The sequence below is a fragment of the Nothobranchius furzeri genome, chromosome 8 (assembly GCF_043380555.1).
Source record: "Nothobranchius furzeri strain GRZ-AD chromosome 8, NfurGRZ-RIMD1, whole genome shotgun sequence".
In the NCBI taxonomy this organism is placed as follows: domain Eukaryota; kingdom Metazoa; phylum Chordata; class Actinopteri; order Cyprinodontiformes; family Nothobranchiidae; genus Nothobranchius; species Nothobranchius furzeri.
The window spans coordinates 48,169,413-48,196,305 of record NC_091748.1 but is presented as its reverse complement, the minus strand read 5'-3'; the positions used below and the strand labels follow the sequence as shown (position 1 = coordinate 48,196,305).

At 42.5% G+C, this 26,893-nt stretch overlaps 2 protein-coding genes across 4 annotated transcripts in view; one reads left to right on the top strand and one right to left on the bottom strand.

The window, feature by feature from the left end:
• The first annotated feature begins 2,431 nt into the window (after nucleotides 1-2,431).
• serbp1a (SERPINE1 mRNA binding protein 1a) lies at nucleotides 2,432-6,973 on the top strand. Of its 2 annotated transcripts, none has more exons than XM_015971662.3 (9): nucleotides 2,432-2,810; nucleotides 4,015-4,198; nucleotides 4,800-4,940; nucleotides 5,045-5,119; nucleotides 5,222-5,296; nucleotides 5,456-5,624; nucleotides 6,112-6,153; nucleotides 6,243-6,443; nucleotides 6,577-6,973. In XM_015971662.3, exons 1-9 carry the CDS (start codon nucleotides 2,552-2,554, stop codon nucleotides 6,631-6,633), a joined length of 1,203 nt encoding a protein of 400 aa, XP_015827148.1. In that variant the 5' UTR covers nucleotides 2,432-2,551; the 3' UTR covers nucleotides 6,634-6,973. The 2 variants fall into 2 exon arrangements, with proteins under 2 accessions (XP_015827148.1, XP_015827147.1); XM_015971661.3 differs by having other exon boundaries at nucleotides 5,453-5,624.
• A 6,391-nt stretch (nucleotides 6,974-13,364) lies between these two features.
• Nucleotides 13,365-26,893, bottom strand: part of il12rb2 (interleukin 12 receptor, beta 2a) — a 15,673-nt gene continuing 2,144 nt past the window's right edge. For both annotated transcript variants that reach the window (XM_015971663.3, XM_054730013.2), the window contains 12 exons: nucleotides 24,410-24,591; nucleotides 24,070-24,215; nucleotides 23,611-23,755; nucleotides 22,143-22,207; nucleotides 19,213-19,414; nucleotides 18,904-19,080; nucleotides 18,693-18,794; nucleotides 18,410-18,565; nucleotides 17,302-17,433; nucleotides 14,845-14,941; nucleotides 14,636-14,723; nucleotides 13,365-14,551 (listed from right to left, as the gene is read on the bottom strand). In XM_015971663.3, coding sequence (XP_015827149.3) covers nucleotides 14,126-14,551; nucleotides 14,636-14,723; nucleotides 14,845-14,941; nucleotides 17,302-17,433; nucleotides 18,410-18,565; nucleotides 18,693-18,794; nucleotides 18,904-19,080; nucleotides 19,213-19,414; nucleotides 22,143-22,207; nucleotides 23,611-23,755; nucleotides 24,070-24,215; nucleotides 24,410-24,591 — 1,918 coding nt within the window. In that variant the 3' untranslated portion in view covers nucleotides 13,365-14,125. The remainder of the gene's footprint in view (nucleotides 14,552-14,635; nucleotides 14,724-14,844; nucleotides 14,942-17,301; nucleotides 17,434-18,409; nucleotides 18,566-18,692; nucleotides 18,795-18,903; nucleotides 19,081-19,212; nucleotides 19,415-22,142; nucleotides 22,208-23,610; nucleotides 23,756-24,069; nucleotides 24,216-24,409; nucleotides 24,592-26,893) is intronic.

Here is a 26,893-nt window from a genome sequence, read left to right as displayed (position 1 = left end):
TTAAAAGACAGATAATTACCGCAATATTACTTCCAAGCCAGGCAGAACGAATGCCGCAAAATTCACGTATCGCCATGGCACGTTTTTAAGATACACCATTGTAGTAATTTTATGTTGATTTGCCAGCATGATGTGTGTTGTAAAAAGGGCTTTAGAGATAGGGTAAGAAGCTCAGTCATGTGGGAGGGGCTCTGGGTAGACCCGCTGCTCCTCCACGTCAAGAGGAGCTAGTTGAGGTGGCTCGGGCATCTGGACAGGATGCCTCCTGGATTCCTCCCTGGTGAAGTTCTCCGGGCACGTCCCACAGGGAAAAGACCTAAAGGAAGACCCACATGCTGGTCTCTCACCTGGCCAGGGAGCGCCTTGGGATTCCCTGGAGAAGCTGGCCCAAATGGCTGGGGAGAGAGGAGTCTGGGCCTCTCGGCTTAGGCTGCTGCCCCCGCAACCCGGCTCAAAATGAATCGACGGATATTTTAGGTTTATTGATTATTTCTGCAAAATATTTTGTCTCCAAACATCTTTGAATATAGTCATTTCCCATTTCCAAACAGCATTTAGTTGATTTACTCTGCTCACCTCACATGGATTCACACTGGCTAAATAAACAAAGACAGCAAAAAAACAAAACAAAACAAAAACAAAACAACAACAAAAAAGTACTGCTGAGACTGGGATGTGAACCTGTGCAAAACATACCTGCCCAGCCCTCTAACCACTGTCGCATTACAACAGTCGCTTAAGCCACACAGCCTGTGCTGGCCAGAGGAGACAGGTTTCAGACCAGAGACTAGCTTCCAGGAAAGGAGCAGGTAGTGATGACAAAAAACTAGTTTCCATTACAGGTTTTTCAAATTAAAACTCCAAATTTGGAGCTGAAAGTGGAAAATTCTAACCTGGCAAGCTAGACTAAATAAATGTATTATTTATTTTTTGCAAAGCAAGAATTTGGTCTAGTTCACTAGGCTAGGAAAATTCATGATTGCAGCCAAAAAACGTTTATTTATTTTTTGGACCATGAGGGAATAACCATATCACACGGTAAAAAGCTTTAAAAAGTGGATTTCCATTAAGTGGCCCATTTAAAAAGAAATTGCCTTAGCAATGCAGAAGATGTGTAGCCTGGCCTGCCAGACTCCTCCTCTGTTTAATTCTGCACAGAGAAAGAGTCTGGGAACTCTCCTATTAAAATAACCCCGCCCCTTGAGAATTCTAACCGAGCCAATCAGCGCACACCACAACGCCAAGTTTTGTCATAAACATGGTGACTGAAGTGGAGTTCGCTGCGGCTCTTTCCTCTGTTCTAAATGACTCAGATATCTTTAAAACCACAAGTAGAAGCGTTAAAAGCATTTCTTCTAAAAAAAAATAAAAGATGTTTGCGCCGTTGCCAGATGCCATTTTTTTTTACTACAACTAGAAATCTACCGCGTGCGGTAGGGATTTCATTCTTTTTTCTGACTGGTAATTTTTGAGCTTCCTAGTCCCGCCCCTCAAGTGCCTCTGCCTGTGAGTTACCAGACTGGCAGGCCAGGCTAGAAGATGAGTGGGAATGAGTCAAAATCTGATAGGAAATGTTTTAAAAGAAGACACTGTAATTGGCTCCATCTTGACTTGTTAGCTCTTCTGTTTGATGAGAGAAAGTGTCCCAAATTTGGTCCTTCAATGATCTATAGGCGGTTTATAACAGTTCCAGATAAATCCACTCAAAGGTACTGACTGTGCTACATATTTCTGACAAAAAAGAAGGAATTCAGAAGGAATGAAATAGACAACCCAAACAACAGCATTCCATACATAACTGAGTTTTGTAGAAATGGGTTGTCAGAATTATATGCCACTAAATATAGCTTAAAAAGCAAAGCTCCCATTTAGAAGTGGAACTGGGATTTTTACTGGAACTGATAAGTTTCAGCAGCAGAAACAAAAAATATAGTCAACAAAGAAATTAACACGTTAAAAACAAAAAGCCTACAAAACTAAACTGCAGCACAGCATGGTATGGCTTTATATCTGGAAGAGGAGGTAATATATCTCCAGTAAGTAGAATGAGGTTTAAATTTGATCAGAATTTTGTCTATGAGTACTTGATCCAAACCAGATTAACATTTTTTTAACTGCACAAACTAAAATGTTGCAACCCGTATCTTCATGGCGTCCTTAAATATTTGTAACAGTACAAAACAGTTTATGAGGGGCTTTTTAATTTAAAAAACTGTTAAAATGTGGAGAAACGCGATTTTAACAATGATGGGGTCTCTTGTAAAAGTCAAAACAAGAACACGGTGAACACAGACGCGACCATGCTGCTTTAAAAAGCGTTTCTGGCATTCTGGGTAATTGTGTTTTTATTTCTCACGTTCGTCACTGGTCCCCGGTTTTACGCTTCCAATAGAAACTACACACCCCACCCGCGCCAACTCTGAGGTCCCGGATGTCAACCGTGCCGGAAGAGAAGAGGGTCCTTTTCCAGCCATCTTGTGGCTTCATCTAGCGAAGTGTTCGCACTAAGCCTCGTAGAATCGGAGGAAAATCCTGCTGAAGGGGCGCCATCATGCCCGGACAAATGCAAGAAGGTTTTGGCTGTGCCATAACCAATCGATTCGACCAGTTATTTGACGATGAGTCGGATCCGTTTGAGCTGCTGAAGCAGGCCGAAGTTAAGAAGAAGAAGGAGCCTGCTGCTCCTGGTGCCGCCAAGACTGCAGCCCAGGCTGCCAAGCAGCCAAAAAAGGAGTCCCAAAAAGACAGAAAGACACCCCTCGCTGACAAAAAGGAGGAGACCCAGGCACCTGTCCCACTTAAAAAAGACGGTAATTTATTTCAACAATTTAGGTTTCGCGCAGTTATGACACTGTAAGCTAATACGCTAAGTTACAGGCTAACGGCGACGTGACATGAGGTCCGTTTGGCTGCTTCTGTGCTTTTGTATGGTGTCACCAGCCTTGAAGCAACAGATAAATACTAACGTGTTTTAGCTGGGCATGTCACGGTTGTGTGGGAACCTGCTACATGACCCGGTTGTTTAGCTAACGATCCCCACACCACAGAGGCCTGGTTAAACAGACCCGTGAAGCCTGACCTAACTGCAGGTTCTGATATGTTAACCCTCTCCGTGTGCCGTCTGCAACCATGCCCACTTGTTGCCTTCATCGTCGAGGTAGTTTAAAGGCTACCGTTACTGAATGGTTCGGGCTCTAGATTAGAGCTGCAGCACGTGCATCATGGCCGGCGAACGGCTTGTGTCGTTTGTTTGGGCGGATTTATCTGATGGCATCAGGAGCCGCGCCGCGCTCGTGCTGCTGATAAACCTCGTGGCTGTAGCAGCGTGGGGCGTGTTGAGGCCACAGCCTATATGAGCTTACTTCCTACTGGCGCACAATAAACACGCAGCACGCTGTCTGCCTGCATGAAAACTCACATTTCCTCTAACATACGTGTAATTTGGAAAAGTCGCCGGAAATCTATAAACACGGATCTTTTAAGTGTATGACCCCTGCTTCCGGAGCTAGATGAACTTATTTTCTGTCATGTCAGCCTTGTAAAGTTGGCTCATATTTGTTTGCTCAGGAGAAGATGAGACAGGTGCACTGAGTGTGGTGCAACCAGCTGCTGCTATGTAGTGTAGGTCTATTTTGGTATCCGGTGATGGTCAATGGGTGGGATTTATTTCACATTGAGCTGCCTCGAGGAGGGTTAAATACCAAGTCTGTAATAATTATTACTAATAATTCATAATATATTCAAAGCTTTCAATTATAAAAGTTGCTATTAAAAAATTCGTGATGCAAGTGTATCTTTATGAACAAAAGGTAACAGCACAGAGATCCTGTATCGATTCCCCATTTGGGGTTATATAAACTGACTTGCTGCCATTATGTCGGTTGACCCAATTAAATGGATTTATCTGCTCCACTTAAATTACACAACAAAAATAAACTTCCCATTGGTTATCTGCAGGTCCAGGTCTACCTATGTGACTGGTCATCTAATGATCTTGTTTTGGTCATTTTTTAGGCGCTGGGATGAGAAAAATGGGCCGAAAGATAGAGGTTGAAGGCTCCAGACCTCAGGGCAACCAGGGAGAGGGGCGGCCTCCTGCTGACAGACGGCCTGTGGACAGGCGGCCACCTCGCCGTTTCGAGAGACCTGCTGGTGACGCTGGAGAGAAGCCTGAAGGTGGCGAGTTTTCAGTAGAAAAGTGAGTTTAATCCCTATAAAGATTTTTAACTAACAACCATCTCTTTGAGACAAATAGTTAGGTCTTTATCTTTTTTTTTTTTTGCATCACAATGCTATGTGGCTAAACGTATAGCCACCATAATCTGTATTTTAAAAACTATATTAAAATGTTATTTTATATTACTGATTTTACCCAACACAACTTTTTGGGGGTTTAAAGTTGATTTCAGCTTGTTTTTATATGTCCAGCTTGTAAATAAAACATTTCTAATTCACTGTCTCTATTTTGGTCACAATAAGGTGTTTTTATTTTCTATTTTGTCACATTTAGAAAAGGTGCTGTTATCTTCTAGTAGAAAGCATCTAGAGGTATTTAGCAGTAGAAACACAGTTTTGCCTCAGGTATTTAGACACCCGAAGTAGAAATAAGGAATTACATTTTATTTATTCATATTATTAGTTTAGCTTCTATGGCTCAGAAACATATGGGTGTGTATTTGATGTACAAAAGTAGTAAAACCCAAAATATTCAGAATAAGCAGAATGAAATATTTGCTTAAAATTCTGATCCTACTTTTGTGTGAATATAATCATGGTCATCTGTTTTGCTGCATCTTCAGGCCTGTTGGTGAAAGGCCAATGAGGGGTCGCGGTGGTGCCAGGGGAGGCCGTGGCGGCCGAGGGCGGGGCATGGGTCGCAGCGATGGCTTTGATTCCAGGGGAAAACGAGAATTTGACAGACACAGTGGCAGTGATCGATCGTAAGTGTTGATTTTATTTTTCAGAAAGTTAATAAAGAAAGTTAATAAAAAAAATCTGCTTGTTTTAATTCTGTCTGATAATGGCTAATGTTGATTTCTTTTAGTACTCTGAAAGGTGAGGAGAAGCGTGGTGGAAGTGGATCTCACAACTGGGGCACCGTGAAGGATGAGCTGAAGTGGTACGTGCTTTAAGAGCACCCCGGATACAGGTTTTATTCTACAGTCGAGCTCTGGTTTGGAATGCAGGAAATAAAATCCTGTGTGATCTTTTGTCCCTGCAGTGAACTTGACCAATCTAACGTCACTGAGGAGAACCCTGAAGGAGAGGAGCACCCACCTGCTGACTCGGAGAACAAGTAAGTTCCTGTTTGGTCTGACTACTTCTCTCTTTGGTTTACCATCACTCACCATGATGGAGTGAGCCTACAACATCACCCTGCCCCAACAAGTCCAAGGTGTTATCCACTTGTACTGGGATGCTGATGGTAACTTCTGCTGGTGTTGCTCTGCTGAAGGGAGAATGAGGTTGAAGAAACGAAGGAAGAAGGTCCCAAGGAGATGACTCTGGATGAATGGAAGGCTATGCAGGACAAAGAAAGAGCCAAAGTAGAATTTAACATCCGAAAGGCCAACGAGGGAGCTGACTGGAACAAAGGATTCGTGCTGCACAAATCCAAGGCTGAGGTAAGTTCAAACCATTGTTCTTGTTGATAGAAAATAAACAAATTAAAACTTAGCTTACGTAATACAGATGTTAGTGATGACGTTTGATCAATTGTAGCTTTTTTTTTTTTTTACTGAGGTTGTTCCAATGCACTTGCATTCATTTTCAACCAGTTGTTGCAATCCACTGGCACAAGGCCAGTGACCTCACATAAAAAACGTCTTCGTTTAATTTGAAAAACTAATGAAAAAAACTTGCATAATTTTAGGGGTTGTGTGTTTGCGTACTAATCAGATTTATCAGCTTTAAGAATAATGCAGCGCCTTTTAAAAGGAGATGAGGGCCAAGTGTATGCAATTATAAAGGCCTACCATTTATTTTCTGAGGTGTGATAACCATGCAGCAGAATATGAGTGTGTAGCCTAATTAGGCATACACACACACACCGTAGCGAGTGTCTTGTATTCTGTTTAGACATAGTTGCTAATTTGAACTTGTCCAACACAGGATAAGAAAGGTGAGCTAACCGAGGAAATTGAAGAGCCAAAGGTAAAATTCTAGCTCACGGTATTTAAAAAGCTTTAACACAACAAAGTGAGAAGAAAGTTTTAATTAGATGTCAAACCTTTTGTAATTAGGTGGGAGACGATGAACACCACTTCCGGAAACCAGCCAATGACATCACCTCCCAGTTGGAGATAAACTTTGGTGACCTGGGCCGTCCGGGCCGTGGACGTGGCGGACCACGCGGTGGCCGAGGGGGTCGAGGCCGTGGTGATGCCCGCGGTGATGGCCGCGGTGATGCCCCTAGGCCGACTCGTGGAGGAAGGACTGATCGGGTATGTATTGTATACTCACAATTTAGTTGTATTTACTTTAGTTACATTTCTGTGTCACAGTGGATAGAGCTGCTGAGCCACTTACATGAAGTTTGTTTGTGTACCCCACTGTTTAATTCCTCTTCACATCCAGTTTTCTGCGTCGGTGCCAAATGTGGACGACCCAGAGGCCTTCCCAGCCCTGGCTTAGCTCTGGCTGTTCACCCTCAGGCCTACAGGAGCCTCCTGAGCACCTCCACTACGAGGCTTGCATGTTCCTGGATCCTTCAGCAAAGTCAAATGATGGAGAAGACTGTCATAACTATGACACTCTTACGTGAGGACTGAGTTTTATCCAATAAAAAATTTGACAAATATGGAAAAAAAAGAAATTAACAAAAAAATACATAAAAAGAAAAGGACTTCTTGCTACTCTGGAGCAGCTTGTTGGTAGAGGTTTTGTACTTTGAAACAAAGTAGCAGGGATGTTTTCATACAGTATTTTTTTCAGAGGTTATGCATTGTCCATTAATAAAGTTTTGTAATTGCTGCTTGAAAATATGCATTTTTGAAATGTAAGCAAAATAATTCTTTTCTTTTTTTTTTTTTTTGGCGTGGTGATTGCTGTTGCTAGTTTTCTTTAAAATGGGCACTGTGGAGCTCCACCTCAAGCTTGAAAGCTGTGCCTCATGGGGGCATTTCTGATGAAGTTAAAGCTCGACTCACTGAGATTTTAGGATTTTTTTCTTTAGCACTGATATGTTTTATATTTTATACGGAAGGTCTATTCTTATATGATCTTCAACCTATAAATTAGCTATTTTCATACCTTGTTTCAGAGACTATTTCACCTGGTGCACATAGGATACAGTGTGATCTCAGCTCGAGATGCTGCCTACATTTTAATGCACATATGAAAAAGCCACTTAAATTGGAATTTTTTTAAACTCAAGTGTTAAACTACATTTGGTCATTGTGGTGAAACACAACCTGAGATGTTGGTCTAAAGGATTGTGTCCATCTCAATTTCACCATCTCTTTTTTCATCCATTTTTGTCCTTGGTTTATGGACATGCGCTAGTTAGTGACTGCCTTTAGTTTAACTTATGAGTGAAAAGAAGAGGGTGTGTTTTTGCACAGCTGAGATGCAGCTAAAGCCCCTCTCTGTTTACACACTCCACTCAGCATCTGTCCACACACACACACACACAAGCCTAACTCAGCTCAGTCCCGGTTTGGTTCAGCAGTGTTTGTGCTGATTTTTCCTCTACTGTTGCTCGGTAGCCTCCACAGTGGTACCACTGCATAATTGCTCTGAAAGAAATACAGTTGTCCATTGTGTGGAACAACTGAAGTGCTCTACAATTGTGTGAATTCCAACCCTGCTATTAGACCTCTGTCGATAAATAAAGATGGTCGACAAATTTTTTTGTCCTGCTGCTTATTTTTTTTTACTTTTTCTTACCACACATCTAATGTGCTCTCACAATTCTGAAACTAGGATCTTTTACCTGCTTATCCATGTCCAAGCTGAGGCGGTGAGAAACAAATCATGCTATGAAAGTCAAAATTAGATTATAATTTATTCCAATATAAATATGTATACATACAGGTAGGGCAAGTTGTCCGGTATTCGGAACGTTGCACAATCGAGCCCGGCTCCGACCAGAGAATGCTGCTGTTGTGTCCTTGGGCAAGACACTTAACTCACCTTGCCTGCTGCTGGTGGTCGGAGGGACTGATGGCGCCTGTGCTCGGCTGCCTCGCCTCTCAGGCCTAGTCCACACGTAGCCGTTTTTTTTTTTTAAACGAATATCCGCCCCTCCAAAATCTTGCATCCACACCACCTCGTTTTAAGAAAAAAACTGTCCACACGTACCCGGATAAATACGTTGTTAAGGACATGCCAGACCTGTAGGCGGCAGTACTTCCCCCGTTCTTAACCTCGTCCTTCGTCTGTGGTCTTCCGCAAGGAGCAGTAATTCTGCTTGCAAAAACAAACAAGCAAAAAGCGCTTGGACAATTGATAAAGCGAGCGCAGCTCTGAGGGCATCCATGCTGTCGGCTAGTGTAAACAGGTCGCACACGTGATGTCAGCATTTTTTTTTGTCGCGGAAAGTGACGTTGCGGTCCTTAAAACTCCGGTTTTGTCTGTCCACACGCAGACACCCAAAACGGAGAAAACGCAGATCATCACTTTGGCCGGAGTTTTTAAAAAGATCCGTTTTCGTGTGGAAAAATTCCGTTTTCGTTTGGATGACAGGCCAAAACGTAGAAAAATATCTACGTTTTGGCAGATCTCCGGCTACGTGTGGACAGGGCCTCTCTGTGCCCCCAGGGCAGCTGTGGCTACAATGTAGCTCATCCCCACCAGTGTGTGAAGCACTTTAGGGGGTTGTAGAACCCTAAGAAGGTGCTATACAAATACAGGCTATTAACCATAAAAGTTTAAAATAGGAAATTAATATAAAGAGCCTAACAGTAGGATGGTTTTAACAGCGCTATAATGTTCATTCTGTCTTCTTTTGGTCAAGTTTTCAGTTTCTTTAAAAACAACAGATCAAGGTTTTATTTACAGGTTTCAAAGGCATCAGCCGTCTTCCTGCGAAGCCGTCAAATGACACTTCAGAGGAAGGCTGCAGATGCTTGTGGAGACATGTTAAGGTAACTTAAAAAGTGATCGGTTGGTAAAGTAACTGAAAAATGTAGGATGGTTTTGTTCATTCAGTTTCACAGTGCCCAGTGAAGATGGTCACGTTTTGAATTTCCAAACACCAGGTGCTTAATCTGTTAACCAGTTTTTGTCCCTGACGTGTCAGAATCATTTTCATGGTGTTATATTCTTATAGGGTAATACGTGGACGTTTATAAAACTGGAAACTTGTTCATCTTCAGTTCTTTACATTCAGTGCTACTCAGTTTTATTATGAGCACCTGAATAAAGTTTATAAACTGACCATAATACAAACATTAAGTGTCAAAATATCCTAAAGATTCATTCATTACAACCTAGTTGATGGTTGTAAACTTGCTGTCATGATTATTAAGGGCCAGACTAGGGCTGCAACAACGAATCGATAAATTCGATGAAAATCGATTACTAAAAGCGTTGGCAACGAATTGCGTCATCGATTCGTTGTGTTGCGCAACTCTTCCAAAAGCCCCCTCCCCTCCTGCCCGCCGTTGCGCGCAGACCGGTGGAGAGCCGGCAGGTGTTTGTAAGAGGAACATGGCAGAAGCAGCGAGACCCCAAAAAAGTAAAAACTTCTAAAGTTTGGGAGCATTTTCAGTTAAATCAGGCGAAGACATGCAACGTTTGTAGGTCAGACTTAGCATGGCACGGGGATACTACGGAGATGATGCAGCGTCTTAAACGCAAGCATGTCAGAATCATCAGCGAGGAAGGAGAGAGCTCGGTGTCCGGGTAAGTAAAAAACTTTTCAAAAGTGATTCACCCAAGCCCCGGATTATTACACAGGCTAGACATGCCCTAAGCTCGTAAAAAAGTCTATAAAATTGTAAGCGCGACGCTATTAGATAAGGGGGGGGGGGGGGGGGGGCTCGCGCCGCTGCGAACCGGTTCCGCCGTCACATTCCCGCAGAAATTGGTTGATCACACCGGGGCCAGACTACTAGCATGTGGCTTTACAACCTCAGTGTCCTCACAAGCGAAAACGCTTTTAAAAGGGAGGGAGGAGTCCTAACTGTTGCTGCAGGCGTGTTGTGTGCGTGTAGTTATATACTGGTTAACCCTTTGGTGCATAATGGTCACTACAGTGGACAGGTACTCAAAATTGTTATTTATTTGTTTTTGCTATTAAGCACAGCTGTTGAAGACTTTATTGTATTTGAGCCCCTCCATTTGGACTTCAGTAAGTCAAGCCAACATATTTCATGTTCAGAATGCACGTGGTCCACTAAGGTGGACCTGTAATAAATTATTTGTAAATTATAAAATTTTACAAAAAATATTTGTTGAAATTTGTTTCATTCACACCTAAAGATGAATGAAAAAAATTGTTAAAAAATCATGGCTGAAGATTTCATAATTCATGCATCAAAGGGTTAATATATTTTTGGGTTCAGTTGCTTTCATGTGTCCTAATGTGAGTCTATTTGGGATCATTGGAATGATCAGCAGCATCTCTTGATGTGACTTTAAGGCAGTTGCCCAGGGCATCATCACAAGGAGGATGGCATTCATTTACTTTTGTTTTATTTGGTATTTTTCAGTCATTTTTGGAAATAGTGATTAATTCACAGCCTATGTTTAATTTCATTTAAAAATTAGTTGTTTGACATCCCCAATTATAATAAATGTCTACAGATGAGATCAAACAAAACAGATGAGAATTGCCCTTAAAGAGCAAGTCACCCCCAAATAAACTTTTTTTTGCTGATAAACTAAATAAACGAGTGTCTAATCGTGCTGCAGACACGTGTCGTCAATAATTTGGCACTTCAGTGCATCTTAGTTAAAATTTAAATATTCTGCCTAAAACTGGCAGTGTTGTGCCATTGTCAGGTAAAAACTCTGCATTGTATTTTAATTTAAATCTGCCACCGCTATTGGCTAAGAAGTATGCTATGATGTAAACTGGTACATTATGATGTCACAATGCTGTCGTGAGCCTGAGTGTGTGTGTGTGTATTTGTTAGCGGCTCCGCCCTCTCGGTCTGCCAGGCAACAGCATGTGTTGCATTTTTCAAACATGAAGCGGGAGTGGAGTTAGACTCTGGTAGGGGTTGACTTGCTCTTTAAGCTGTTTAACTTGGACCAAGCATTTTAGGTCACAGATAGGTGTAGCTTAAGGTCTCTGTCTATACACCTTATAAGACAATTTAGGTGATGGCATGTTGGTTTTCTGCTATTGAACTGTTTTCTAATAATGTTGTGTTTAAGTGAAGGAAGGAAGGAGAAAAATAACGTTTCCCTAGCAGTTTTAAAAAATGTCCCTATGTAATCCGATTAATCGATTAATCGTGTCGAGACCCCATCCGATTAATCGATTATCCAAATAATCGTTTGTTGCAGCCCTAGGCCAGACTAAGCCGATCTTTTCTGTATCGTTGCACCTCGTGAGGGTGGTTATCCAGAAATTCTAAAACTGAAGTCTGGATGTGGTCCATTACCTTCTCAGTGGCCTAGTGAGTGTCCACCCTGGGACTCGGGGTTCAAATCTGGTCGGGTCATAAGACTTTAAAAATTGGACCCAACGTCTCCCTGCTTGATGCTCAGCTTTAAAGTGACAGTGTGTATTTTTCCTGGCAATAGAGGGCAGTAGATAGCTAAATCGTTGCAAGCAAGCAGTATTTTTGTGTTGGAGTAAGACCTTACCAATGGATGCCCATTAGGGTCTAAAAGCCCTGGAGAGTGCAAACTTCAGTAAAATAACGAGCACATCAGACTCCCTTTTATCAGTGGCAACAAGTGAAGAGGTAAATGTGTAAAACAACATTTATGAATGGTGAAAGTTTTTTTAACCATTTGTTACAAATCAGTAAATGCATTTTGTCCTCATGAGCTCCCGTAGAAGGAGACATGGCATCTAATATGGTGTCGTCCAGAGACTTAGACCTGCTTCCATGTATTTAGACCTGATTTTTATGGTTATATGTTATGAAGCCGCCAGTATTTTTCAACAACTGGGCATCATTTCATTCATTTTCAACAATATTCAACCAGTGTTGCGGACTGGGTGGATGTGGACCAAAAAACAAACTCCTGCTCCAGAGAGGCAAATTCCAAACGTGACCAATATCTGATGTTGCCCACAAGGACAATCCAAATGCCTTCTGGTGAAAGGTTTTATGGTTAGATGACAACTGTTGAGCTATTTAACCAAAATTAAAAGATATTTTTGGTCAAGGAGAGGCTTTAAACCTAAGAACACTGCTGGTACTGCTCCAAGTTTGGAATAACACAATATTAGGACAACTTCCAGATTCACCAACTTCACTTGGTTTAAGTGTTCCAAAGGGACAATAATCCCAAACACACACTGGGACTGGCTAACAGGTAGCTTCTGGATTGGACTTCCCAAAGCCTCAACCACAACCCTGTTTAAATTTATGGATTATGATTAACCCTCCCAATGGGTGTGACCCCACGAGGAAAGTTGACCATTGAGGAGGGTTGATGGTTTATCCCTTGGGTCTATGTGGCAGGGGTGAGGAGTGAGCACCACCTCACCCCTGCCACATAGACCTCAAGGGATAAACCATCTTCAATGGTCAACTTTCCAGCCGGGAGCACCCATAAAGACAGTGGGAGGGTTAAAAATTGAATCTGCCAAAAAATAATTTGAATGATTTTTACTAATTCTGCTGAGAAGCATGATCACGTAAAGGCCAGAATGATACCTGGAGCTGTTTGTCGCCCTGCTAACACGTACCCAAATTTGTATGGAGGCGTGTATAAAACTATGTAAACCATATGAGGTGGAGAGAACATCCATTCGTACATGTGACCTCAGTTCTTGCTTTCAGCGCCACTGGGGAAGTACGTTCTATAATTATTCCACCCTGGAAAAAGAACTTTTCAAATTAAAAGCCCCATATCACCATTACATTCAAGACTATGAGTGTGTGCCAATTTTTGTCGGTCACCACTCCGTCTGCCTCTAACCTGAGTTCAAATACTCAAACTGTCCCAGTTAGCCCCAAATATCTTCCCACAGTCACTGCTTTGACGTTTGATGAGAAAACTGCCAGGAGCTTCTTCACAAGCAGGGATTTTATTTTTTGATGAATTTTGAATTCCTTCACGAACAAGCAGGATCACAGGGGTTTACGTCAAAGAGCTCAGCAAGTGTAACAAATATATTTGAGGCTGTTTAGCAATTCATGTCATGTGATGATGGCTGTTAGTTAATTAAATGTGGGGTAATATTTAATCTCCATAACCCTGAAACCTAAATCAACACACATGACAACAAGGAAGACATTTTACCCTGAGTCCCCAAAATAATGGAGAGTTAACGCAGGGAAAAACCTCCTCCGAGGCTTTTCCCCCGTCACTCCCATGTATTCTCAGTTAGCCAGGGGTTTTATTTAGCAAAGGATGGAGAAGGCGGGGCCTTCTCAGGTTACAGAGGTACAGAGGTTTCCTCGGAAATCCACAATCAACATCCTTGACTGCAAACGAGCTTCTCTGCTCAACCTTTCATGAACAGCCACAGTTGGCAAACACAGAGATTCATGAAGTGTTAATAACACAAATTGGGCATCTTTTAGGCCTCAGAAAGATACAATTATAAAAATACCCAACAATGGCGCTTCTTTACAGCAAACACTTCAGCTTTTTTAAAACGAATCAAAAGTTGCATTCACTTTAACATTGAGGTAGGATGAAAGCATGGCAGTGAGTGTGTAGGAAAGTTGAGGAGTGTGTATCAGAGCGTGGGTTGTGTTGGAAACTAACAATAAGAGCAAAGCAGTCGTGCTTAGTGTGTCTGTAGTCATTCTATTAGAAAGAAAGTGTAATGCATGACAGGATTTCTGCAAATCTGAATCTTAGACTTCAGCCAGAAAGTTCTTGGTGACTTCATCAAACACGGAGTTCATGTGCGCCTCAGCTTGAACCTAGATCTAAATTACTGAAATCTGGCGTCACTTTCAGCATCTGCTGTTTTGTTTTACTCTTCCAAAATCCATTTTCATCTCCTAGGAGAGTTCAGGTCTCAGAGTCACAGAAAGTGTTCTTAAAAAAAGTCACTGCAGTCGATTTTCACTGCGTCCAGAGTCAGCTTCCCTCCAAACTCCAGAGGATCTATGAAGATGTTGAGACTGGGCACGAAGTGCATCGGCTCATCCCCGTCCTCTTGGTCATAGGCGTCCAAAAGTTCTGGTCCGTGGGACGTGATGTAGTCAACTGTCGTATCTTGCGAGGTCTCAGTGTGGTCGGAGCTGTCTGAGTCCTGGGACAGACTCTTGATGTAAGGCAGACAAGGATACAGGAGCTTGGTTTGCTCGGTCTCTGGGCTCATGCTGGTCAGAGGAGGTGACGAGAGGCTTGTGGGGGTGTCACAGATCTGCTTGGACAGCTCCTCCACATTCACTGGGATGGTCTCGTCTTCCTTGATTATCAGACCGGCACTACCAGACGGGAGCTGGAGGCTCATCTTTCCCTGAGTGGAGGAGAGACAATCGATGAGAGGAGGAACAGCTAGCTCTGTCACATCTGGAAATCTGATCTTTTCATACGTACTCACCTTCTCTCTAGTGCACTCTTTAGCCCACTTGCTATTTGCAGGATCTGGCACAACTTCAGGAATGAGGCAGTAGAAATACTCCCTGAACCTGAAAGCAGAAGGTGGAAAACTGTCGAGCATTAAGGAAACTTTCTGTTTTTAATGATAGTTCTAAATATTCTATTTACAATTGCATTGTGTTTTCATCAGAGCTGTAAAAAATGGAATACCTCTGTTTTACCGTGGCACTGTTGCAAAGACAACACAGAAAGAGCACCACCGGGGCAGCAAGCACAAACACGAGCAGAGGGGGTAGCTGGGTGTTCTCTGGGACAATAAAACACACGTATGAGATTATGCACAGACAATTTAGAAGAAAGGCAATAAATATGTAGCATTTAGCATTTAATTTACAACTTAATGTTAAAGTAGATATTCAGACCTTACAAAAATTCCTGAGTTTTTATTCTAACACTTATATATAAAGGGAGTGCAGAATTAGTTGGCAAATGAGTATTTTGTCCACATCATCCTCTTCATGCCAAATATAGAGTTCCTGTCCGATGCTCGTGCAAGCTGTATAGGCTTGAAAGCCTACTACCAATTAAGCATATTAGGTGATGTGCATCTCTGTAATGAGAAGGGGTGTGGTCTAATGACATCAACACCCTATATCAGGTGTGCATAGTTATTAGGCAACTTCATTTACTTTGGCAAAATGGGTCAAAAGAAGGACTTGACAGGCTCAGAAAAGTCAAAAATAGTGAGATATCTTGCAGAGGGATGCAGCAGTCTTAAAATTGCAAAGCTTCTGAAGCGTGATCATCGAACAATCAAGAGTTTCATTCAAAATAGTCAACAGGGTCGCAAGAAGCGTGTGGACAAACCAAGGCGCAAAATAACTGCCCATGAACTGAGAAAAGTCAAGCGTGCAGCTGCCAAGATGCCACTTGCCACCAGTTTGGCCATATTTCAGAGCTGCAACATCACTGGAGTGCCCAAAAGCACAAGGTGTGCAATACTCCGAGACATGGCCAAGGTAAGAAAGGCTGAAAGACGACCACCACTGAACAAGACACACAAGCTGAAACGTCAAGACTGGGCCAAGAAATATCTCCAGACTGATTTTTCTAAGGTTTTATGGACTGATGAAATGAGAGTGAGTCTTGATGGGCCAGATGGATGGGCGGGCCCGTGGCTGGATTGGTAAAGGGCAGAGAGCTCCAGTCCGACTCAGACGCCAGCAAGGTGGAGGTGGAGTACTGGTTTGGGCTGCTATCATCAAAGATGAGCTTGTGGGGCCTTTTCAGGTTGAGGATGGAGTCAAGCTCAACTCCCAGTCCTACTGCCAGTTTCTGGAAGACACCTTCTTCAAGCAGTGGTACAGGAAGAAGTCTGCATCCTTCAAGAAAAACATGATTTTCATGCAGGACAATGCTCCTTCACATGCGTCCAAGTACTCCACAGCGTGGCTGGCAAGAAAGGATATAAAAGAAGAAAAACTAATGCATGGCCTCCTTGTTCACCTGATCTGAATCCCATTGAGAACATGTGGTCCATCATCACGTGTGAGATTTACAAGGAGGGAAAACGGTACACCTCTCTGAACAGTGGCTGGGAGGCTGTGGTTGCTGCTGCACGCAATGTTGATGGTGAACAGATCAAAACACTGACAGAATCCATGGATGGCAGGCTTTTGAGTGTCCTTGCAAAGAAAGGTGGCTATATTGGTCGCTGATTTGTTTTTGTATTGTTTTTGAATGTCAGACATGTATATTTGGGAATGTGGAGATGTTATATTGGTTTCACTGGTAAAAATAAATAATTGAAATGGGTATATATTTGTTTTTTGTTGAGTTGCCTAATAATTATGCACAGTAATAGTCACCTGCACACACACATATCCCCCTAAAATCGCTAAAACTAAAAACTACTTCCAAAAACATTCAGCTTTGATATTAATGGGTTGTTTGGGTTCATTGAGAACATGGTTGTTGTTCAATAATAAAATTATTCCTCAAAAATACAACTTGCCTAATAATTCTGAACTTCCTGTGTATATATATATATATATAAGTCTGAGCTGTCGGTTAGACTTTTAAGTGAAGTTTTCACTCAGTTTTTTAGACAAATTTCTTTTTTTTGCAAACAAAGCAATCAAATATAGAGTTGAGTTACTGATTTAAGCCTGTGAAGCCACCTAAGCTGAATAATTGTTCTTCCGGTGTTATTTGAGTAGTTTCTACAGCTGCTTTTGCAGCAAAAAAGCCTCAAACTCAAATGATGAGCCAGAATTGTGTCACTGCATAAGAAAATTGGTAAACATGCTTTCTGAAAACCTGATTTTGGGTTGTTTGCTAACAGCAGCCAGTCACAAAGACACAACCTGATCCAGTTTATTTAGGTGAATCTATTTAAAATACCGAAGATGACACAGGTGGACACACAAATTACAAAATATTTTGCATTTGGTGGTTATAATCTTAAGTAAATTACAGTTTGCAATTATTAAAATGACTTTCTTCAGCTCAAATGCATTGTGTCGTTGTTGGAATTACAAATACAAACTCATAATAACGTCAGAGCAAATATGACGGATCATTTCTGAATTTTTAACAGCAGAAATTTTTGCATTTTGTCCAAAAATATTAAAGTAAAACTTTATGAAACAAAGCAAAACTGTCTACCTTCGACAAAGAACTCGATCTTTTGACCTGCAGGACTTTCTCCTTTGGCAGTAGAAGCACTCATCATTAGACTGTAGCGACCTGAAGGCAGATCCTTCATCACGTACTTCCTGTCCGATGCTCGTGCAAAGTCTAAAAACATGTTCACACATAGCAGAAAAGTAAATTTTTATCAGTATTTTAATTGTTTAATTGTTGATCTTAATTGTTTGTATGTTTAACTGTGGTTTTGTCTGCTGGACGTCGTGTCTGTGTTCAAATTCTCTCAATAAATTCTATTCTATTCTATTCTATTCTATTCTATTCTTCTATCCTATCTATTATCTGATTCATTCACAGCTCTCCCTCTCTCTCTCTCTCTCTCTCTCTCTCTCTCTCTCCCTCCCTCTCTCTCTCTCCCTCCCTCTCTCTCTCCCTCTCTCTCCCTCTCTCTCTCTCTCCCTCCCTCTCTCTCCCTCCCTCTCTCTCTCTCTCTCTCTCTCTCTCTCTCTCCCTCCCTCTCTCTCTCTCTCTCCCTCCCTCTCTCTCTCTCTCCCTCCCTCTCTCTCTCTCTCCCTCCCTCTCTCTCTCTCTCCCTCTCTCTCCCTCTCTCTCTCTCTCCCTCTCTCTCTCTCCCTCTCTCTCTCTCCCTCTCTCTCTCTCTCTCTCTCTCTCTCTCTCTCTCTCTCTCTCTCTCTCTCTAAACTTACATGTGTAGTTGGTAGTTGCCTGCGATCAAAAAGCTGCACAAAACAATAAAATAAAAAAATCTGTTTTGGACAACAAAAAAAAAAAAGACTAAGGAAAAAGATAAACTTGTTTATAATGCAATGCTTTTTAGTTTGCATTTGCACTTTTAGCAAGAAAAACAATATTTCATTCAAATAATCAAAGGATTAAAGATTTATGAGAAAGTGATGTGAAGTGACATGAATAAAACCTTTTGTAATTCCAACTGCGTGACAGTTTTGTGCTGACTACCTTTTGTACCACTATGTATGTAACTCATTACCACAACCTCTTCAAAGACAAACATAATTTATCATCAAGATTTACTTCTAAATTATGTATCGCTCCTTCAAAAAAAAAAAAAAAAACCAACAACTATACATAGTAAATGACATCTTACAGAGCTTCTGGTGACTTTTGTTGTCCCTGTGCCACTTTAGGTAGATGGTATACTTGGTGATGCATCCTCTGCGGTGAATCCTGGGAAGCTCTGGCCATGTTATTATTGTTTTGCCTCCTTCCACCATTTTTTCAATGGATGGACCAAGCGTTGGAGCTGCAAACAATGATCAGAACCACAGAAATGAGTCAAATATGACCAAAAAAAAAAAAAAAACAACAACCCCAAAACAAAATAAAAACTGCTATTAAGAGGAAAAAAAAACATCCTGTTGGGGACCTACCTGACTCCAAAGTGGCGACTCGCTTAAATTTGGTCCTACTCACTAAATCCTCGTTGTAAAAGGCAAACACTGCTCCCTCATAGCACACCCAGGGACTGATTCCTGCATAACAACCAAGTTGCAGAAGAAACTAAATGAGTATATTGTTTTCATAGACATCTAATTGATTGACTAAATCAACTATCTCTGGATCTGGACTCTAATTCCCCACCAGTGAGAACAGTCCTGGTGTTGTTTTTCCCCAGTCTGACCCACTTGATCTCCTTCAAGTTGGGGTCCTCTGGGTACCACTCCACCACGTACTCAGCAGGTGCAGCTTCGAGTTTTCTCCAGGAGATGGCGATGGTGGAGTTGATTCCTACTGCTCGCACATCCTGAAGAGTGTTGGCTATAGGAGAGCAAAGCATCTATTTACTGATGCACTTTCTGCCGCAGTCACACAACTTAATAATTACAAAAGAACAGTTCCTTTCAGGCTGTTCTGGGGAAATATTAATAGTTTCTTTTCTTTTTTTTTTACCTTTAATTCGATGGATCGTTATGGTTGCAGGCGGGGAAAGGCCTTTCGAGTTACGGGCCCACACTGTCACTTTACAGTCTGCACAGAACAGGCCTGAAAAACTCTTGTTGCCAGTGCTGGAATTCATGATGGTCCTATTTCTGCTGTGAACTCTGACTCTATAATCCAAAATCCTTCCACTAGAGATGGACGTGTTGGCCTCCTGTAAAGTAAAGAAAATCCTAACTTCAGCACACTTTTACACATTCTCATCGGATGAATGAGCGGGTCTAAGCACCCTATGAATCCATGAGAACCGCACTACAAGATGAGTGTGTAAGACGCCTCATTTCTGTTCAGCTCCTCTTTTTCTTGTAAACTGAAACTGTGGTGACTACTGTCAGGTTTCAGTTACCTCTGTGTGTGTGTGTGTGTGTATGACCTTCAGCAAAGGTGAGGCTGTGGTAAGACCTGGTGTGTGTATATGATGATGTCGAATATAAGAAGTGGTCAAGATGAGATCTTTATATAATGCAGAACTGAGAAGAGAGGCAGGAAGAAAAAACTGTCACTATGGCTATACAACAGACCTGGCTAATGCAAACAACAGTTATAAACAGAAGAGCTATAGAAAACAATCAACGCAGCATCGTTACATGTGCAAAGTGTTGCTTTGTGCAGAGATTAAATTATGGAGAAAAAAATTTGGTGACTGTTTTCAGTGTCTTTCTGCAACAATTTAATTTATAACTTCATCAAAATACCACAACTGTTCTAAAATCACACCAAGGAAACCAAAGGAATTAAATAGAAACATTTAAAAGTAAGGGAACTTGTGTATAATCTGTTCTTTTTTATTTTGTAACAATGAAAACAGACCATTGAGTTCAGCTCAGTGTAGCTACAAAAGGTAACAGCGCTGCCAGAGAAGGAGAGAAAGAGAGAGAGAGAGAGATCGGGTGGGAGGAAAGTCTCCTGATAAAATAATAGAATAGAATAGAATAGAATAGAATAGAATAGAATAGAATGCCTTTATTGACACTATACAATTGTAAAATGAGATACAGAGCATCTCCTACTCAGTGTAAAACATGCTGGGGGGGGGGGGGGGGGTTACAGTTCTGCAGCGCTATAGACATGTGGACAGGATTTGTGTTATGTATATACAGTTATTGCACAAAGAATTGGTATAAATAGTGGTGGTCAATAGAGGAAGTGGGAAGTGGGGGGCTGTGTTATCGGTGCATGTGTGAGTTCAGGGTGGTTACTGCTTTGGGGAAGAAACTGTTTTTGAGTCTGTGGGTTTTTTGTATTAATGCACCTGTAGCGCTTCCCTGAGGGAAGCAGTCTGAACATGATGAAGCCAGGGTGGGAGCTATCCTTGATGATGTTTGCTGCCCTACTGAGACAGCGGGAGGAATAAATGTCCATCAGGGAGAGGAGAGGGCAGCCAATGATCTTCTGTGCTGTCTTTACCACACTCTGAAGCCTCACTCTATCCGCCTTGGTGCAGCTGCCGTACCATACCGTGATGCAGTAGGTTAGCAGGCTCTCAATGGACGAGCGGTAGAAGGTCAGCAGCAGGTTGGAGTTCAGCTTGTACTTCCCGAGGACTCTCAGGAAGTGCAGCCGCTGTTGGGCCTTCTTGATGACCGCTGAGATGTTTTCCGCCCAGGAGATGTCAGCAGAGATGAGGACACCAAGGAACCGGAAGGTGTGGACCCTCTCCACACACTCTCCGTTGATGTAGAGGGGGGCCAAGTCGGTGCTGTGTCTCCTGAAGTCGACAATAAGCTCTTTGGTTTTCTTGGTGTTCAGGGACAGGTTGTTTTCTGAACACCATGCTGCCAACTTCAGGACTTCCTCTCTGTACTCTGCCTCGTCTCCCTTTGAGATGAGTCCGACTACCGTGGTGTCATCAGCAAACTTGATGATGAGAGTGTTATTGTGGGTCGGACTGCAGTCGTGGGTGTACAGAGAATACAGAATGGGGCTCAGCACACAGCCCTGTGGGGTGCCGGTGCTCAGTGTGCGAGTGGAGGAGAGATGAGGGCCGAGTCTCACCGTCTGGGGCCGGTTTGTGAGGAAATCCTTTATCCAGGCACATGGGAGAGGAGGGAGGCCAAGAGTGACCAGTTTGTTGATGAGGATGTCCGGGATGATTGTATTAAAGGCTGAGCTGTAGTCCACAAAGAGCATTCGGACATAGCTCTGCCGCTGCTCTAGGTGACTCAGCACAGCGTGGAGGGCTGTGGCGACGGCATCTTCTGTGGATCTGTTTGCACGGTATGCAAACTGGTGGGGGTCGAATTCTGGGAGGAAGTGATCCTTAATGTGCTGAAGGATTAGTCTCTCAAAACATTTCCTGATTACTGGTGTGAGGGCCACAGGGCGGTAATCATTTAAGCTGGAGATGGGAGACTTCTTCGGTACTGGGATGATTGTGGCTGATTTTAGACGTTAAAAACTCACAACGCACAACTTTGTGTTTTGTTTTTTGGCATCTGGATGTGATGCATTATTTGTTGAAAGGTGCACAATCTTAGTTTTTTTAACTGTAAAAGTAAGGGAGCAACATGATGATGTTAATTTCTGTCTCTTATTCCTAGAAGGAATGATGAAATGTCTCTGAAACACCTGACCTGTTTTTGTAGCGGAAGCAATGTTTTTACACATAATTTATCACAAACAGTACAGAGCTTTATAAATTAGGTACTTTTTTTTGCCACAGCAGACATTTACATAAAAATTAGGGTGGGGGTGGGGGTGGGGGGTGGGGGGGTGGGGGGGGGGGGGGGCTTCAGTAAGGACCGGGTGTCTAAGACTGTTACCCAAGGCTTAAACTGGTCTGGCAGCAGTGGATGCACAGGTTTTCCCAACAAGATTATCAAATAAAATTATATTCAGCTGCAGGGAGTTAGAGAGACCTTAGAGGACTCGGATTTACTTACTTTCCAGTAGATTGTCATGGGTTTGACATCAGGTGGGAACCACACATCCAGAGCTTGAGATGGTGCTAAAAACAAACAAAAAAAAACATTTTACTTTCTTTGCCTTTACAAATGTATGATTCCATTCTTACACATCAATATTGCTGTACTTCAAATATTAATAATAAACAGTTTTAGTCAGTAATGCTTTAAAATACTTCTATGTGCAGCTGTGAGCTAACATCTGACATAAAAATAATAAAACTGATAAATTCACATTTAAAAATTGTTTATATTGGCTAATGGCCACAATGCACAGAATTGAAACTAGCGAATCTCTGGATTATTTCCATAATCATCTGTTGGTTTTGTGCAGGTAACATGCCTAAAAAGAGGAAGAGCAAATATCACACTGACGGGTCTCTAGCAGCAGCTTTAGATCGCTCCCCACCCTTTAAAACGTGCACCAGAAGATCCCCACCTCCTCCCAAGTTCCTGCTTTTATGGAAATTTTAGTCAGTTTGGAAGGAAGTTTGACAAAAATGCAGGATCTTTTTTAAAGGTTGGAACCCAGCGGTCAAGGTATGAGGTTGAAGTTTTTAAACTAATTTGGTTAATTTTAAAACATACATACAATAACAGACAGTTGTGGTGCATCTGTCCTGCTGAACAGTTGCAATGTTGCAATGTTCCTATTTTAATGTCAAAATCCAAACTACGACATTTAAAATCTAAATGAAACATCCTCACTGCAGTTGTTGTGGACTTACTAACTTTGGTCTAACTTCTTAAAATTGATGTATCGAAAATAAAAACACATAAAAACATAGGGTCTTCAATTAACCAATTTACTAATTGGAGTCTATTATTTGTTATTTAAATAATACATTTGAGCTCTTTAATGATGTGGACATCACCTTCCTTTTGCATAACAATGACGATGATGAGCAGATTTGTGTAGATTGGATGTTTCGTTTGTGCTTACATGAATCTTACTGTCAGACTTTAAATAGCTTCTCTTACTATTTTCTGTAAGTGGAAACTGATGATCTGTCACTTTTGCAATAATGTAGAAAGGCCTGCATATCTTCACACCATCAACGCGTCATCGGCTCCGTAAGTAAGCTGCAACATTTCCCACAAAGCACGGCTTAATGTTTAACCCTCAACAGAATGCTTTTGGATTATCTTTACTTGAGAAAATAAACTAAAACGGTGGTTTTCAACCCAAAGTGCCACATTTGCTAGCTCCCAGGCTTGCTGCAGGCAGTCGGTGGTAGACTGATAACAGGATCACAAACACAGATGAGAGGAAATGACTCTGATGTAGATAAAGTCCCACAAAGGTGAACATGCAGAAGAGGAGCTTGTGCTCGAATGACGTGCTGCTAAAAGCAAGGCAAGGCAGCTTTATTTATGGAGCACATGTCAAACACAGGGGCAATTCAATGTGCTTTACAATTATCAGGACATGATAAGTAGAGCTCACCTTCCTCTTGAGTCCAACTAGCAACACTTTCGCTCCACACACTCCACAGACCAGTGCTGAATTTGGAACGAGCTCTGAAATCATAAGACCTGTACGGTTCCAGAGAAGAGATGTTCTGGGCCTGGGATGAGCTTGTTAACGTGACCTGAAGGTCAGTATAGGAGACATAAAAGTCAGAGTTTTACATTTTTGTCTGTTAGAATGTTAATGATCAACAATAAAACACACAAAAGACCAGAAAAAGTCAAATATCAGCTTGTTTCTGTCTCTCTTTGTGTCATTGTTAATTTATTTCTCCACACGTCAGCTAAACCAACTCATCTCTGCCTCCAGCTCTGAATCAGCAGAGGAGCGACCTGCGTGGATCATTCAGCTGTTGTACAGCTTCAAATGTTTTAATTACAGTTTTTATTGACATATCTCATGTTTTAACTGATCTGGAGGTTAAAGACTCCTTACAGAATCTGGATGTGTCTTCCACTCTTGCTCTTGGCTGGTTTTGATTTGGATCTGGAGGCTCTGGATCTTTACTGATGTCTCTGCTTTGATGATGCAGTACCTGGAAGAGCACTCAGGCTGTTGAAGAACAGGCCTGGACGGTCTCACTAAAAAAAACAAAAAATGTGCAATGCTTGAAGGATAGGCTGCAATGGTCAGACCAACTGAATTTGCCAGTTACAGCCTAGCGCATGGTTTTATTAATCATCTCACATTCAAAATATGTTAATAATGTGTTTTACACACTTTAAAAATATCACTGCATGCAAATCTGCGCTGAAACATCTGCTCTGAGTCTTACCGATGTCACTAACTGTGTAGTTCACTGGAGAAGATTCAACAGAACCCAGAGCATTTTGAGACTGGACCTGAACCAAGATGCTCTGAACCAATCTGGACAAACTGAAAGTGGTTGACAGGAGCTCAGCTCTTTTACTGGACACATTGAATACTTCTATGTGGTTTCCAGATCCAGTTCTCACCCTGAAATCCACAAAAAAGTTTCAGTTGTAAATAAAACACACAAATAACACATTGTTGTTAAAAAAAAGTTACTGCCTCACTTGAAAGCTCATAGTTTCACTGTGATTAATCATTATTCAGAAAAATGTGCCTGATTTCACCAGCTACACCCTGACAAGATCACTACTAGTGGAATGTCGGTTGCGAACGAAACGGCTTAGAGCCGGCTCCATGAAAGGACCGATCAGAGCCGGCTTGGAGGAGCCAGAGTGTGTGACAGAGACTGTACCCGCGCACCCATCCTACCCTGAACAGCCAAACAATGGCAAAAAAGTACACACACACACACACACACACACACACACACACACACACACACACACACACACACACACACACACACACACACACACACACACACACACACACAGTGCTTCTGATCCTTGTGAGGGGGTGGATCGATACATGAGCACAGAAGGGCATCGGCAGAAATGCCAGATGCCAGCTCACCAGTTGCTGATAGCCCGACACACCAACCTGTGTACAACCTGGATTAATTACAAGAAAGCATGTGACTCAATGCACTCGTGGATTATTGAATGCTTGGAGATGTATAACATCAACAGGACTCTGAGAGCCTTCACAAACTCAATGGGGCTGTGGAAAACCACCATTGAGACCAACTGCACAAGTCTCCATCGAATGTGGCATATACCAAGGAGACACCCTGTCTCCACTGCTGTTGTGCATAGGTCTGAACCGCCTCAGCCAAATAATCAAGACTGGCTATGGATACCGACCTAAGAATGGAACCACAATCAGCCACCTCCTCTACATGGATGGAAGCTGTACAACAAGAGCGAGCGAGACATCGGCTCACTGATCCACACCACCAGGATCTACAGCACTGATGTCAGAACGTCATTCAGACTTGAGAAGTGTGGTCGGATGGTGACAAAGAAAGGGAAGGCAGTCCACACAGAAGAGATCTCACTCCTAGAAGGAACAATAGCAGACATGGAGGACAGCTACAAGTACCTTGGTATCCCACAAGCAAATGGTAACCTCGATGAAGTTGCAAGGAAAGGAGCCACAGCCAGATATCTACAACGAGTAAAGCAAGTCTTAAGAAGTCAGCTCAATGGTAAGAACAAGAGCCGTGATATTAACAGCTACGCCCTGCCATAATCAGATATCCTGCAGGAATAATAATCAGGCCAAAGGAAGAAACACAGATCTCAGAAGTTAAGACACAGAAGCTCCGAATCATGCATGGAGGGTTCCATCCCAAATACAGCACCCCGAGACTGTACACTAGCTGTAAGTAAGGAGGCCGGGGACTAGTGAATGTGAGAGCCACTGTATAGGATGAAACATCCAAGTAGTGTACAGGAACATCTGAGTATGGACTGGAAGCCCCAAAGTCAAAGTGGGAAACACCCCTAAGGTGGTAGAGAAGAGAGAGCCAAGCTCCTGTTGGACTTCCAGATCCAGACTGAAAAACAGGCGATGGAGAACCAACCAGACATTGTGGTAGTGCACAAACAACAGAGGACAGCCGTTGTAGTTGATGTGGCCAACACATTCTCACACCTGAAAAAAAGACGTGGGGTGACCAAGCGATTTTTTCCGATGCGCAGTGCCAGACCATCAGTATCCGATACCTGCGGTAAAATGGAGCTTTCACCGAATTCTGACCTTTACCCTCTTGCTAGTTAATCTCCCCCTCACCCCCATCCGCAACAGGGTTAAGGTCGGGATGGGGGGTGAGGGGAAGGTTAAATAGCAAGAGGCAGGGGTTAAAGGTCGGTGAAATGTGCATTTTTACGCGGACGTCGACAAACAACGTTCTGGCACAACGCGTCGGCTCCCGAAGCGTTGGAAACAAACACTTGGTCACCCTGCGTCATTTTTCTACGCTTTGAGTGTGAGAATGTGTTGATGTGGCAACACCAAGTGATGGCAACATCCTTAAAAGGGAACATGAGAAACCAGAGAATACCAGGGCCTCAAAGCAGTGGCGCCCCCAGAAGAATTTCATAGGGGTGGTCACAGGGCCGGAGAAAATGTTGGGGTAGCACACAAAATTGATCCCCATTAGAATGGTAATTTGGCATCCCCTAGTGGTGATATGTGGTTAGCGCTTCTGAAAAAGGACTTGCAAAAATGTGTGATGGTCTGGGTCTGCTGTCTACCAGAAAACCCGGATAAAAACTGACCTTTGACCTTCAACAGAACATTCATGCTGCAAACCCCTTCCAATGTGGCTGAATTAAAACACCTCTGTAAAGGATAAAATACCCGTAACTCCTTACCAACTACA

Excerpts from the sequence above, each read along its gene's own strand:
- serbp1a (XM_015971661.3), top strand. The coding sequence starts at position 2,552 with ATGCCCGGACAAATGCAAGAAGGTTTTGGCTGTGCCATAACCAATCGA. Across the intron at positions 5,120-5,221 it reads GTGAAGGATGAGCTGAAGTG|TGAACTTGACCAATCTAACG; the intron begins GTACGTGCTTTA and ends TTGTCCCTGCAG. Across the intron at positions 5,625-6,111 it reads TGCACAAATCCAAGGCTGAG|GATAAGAAAGGTGAGCTAAC; the intron begins GTAAGTTCAAAC and ends TGTCCAACACAG.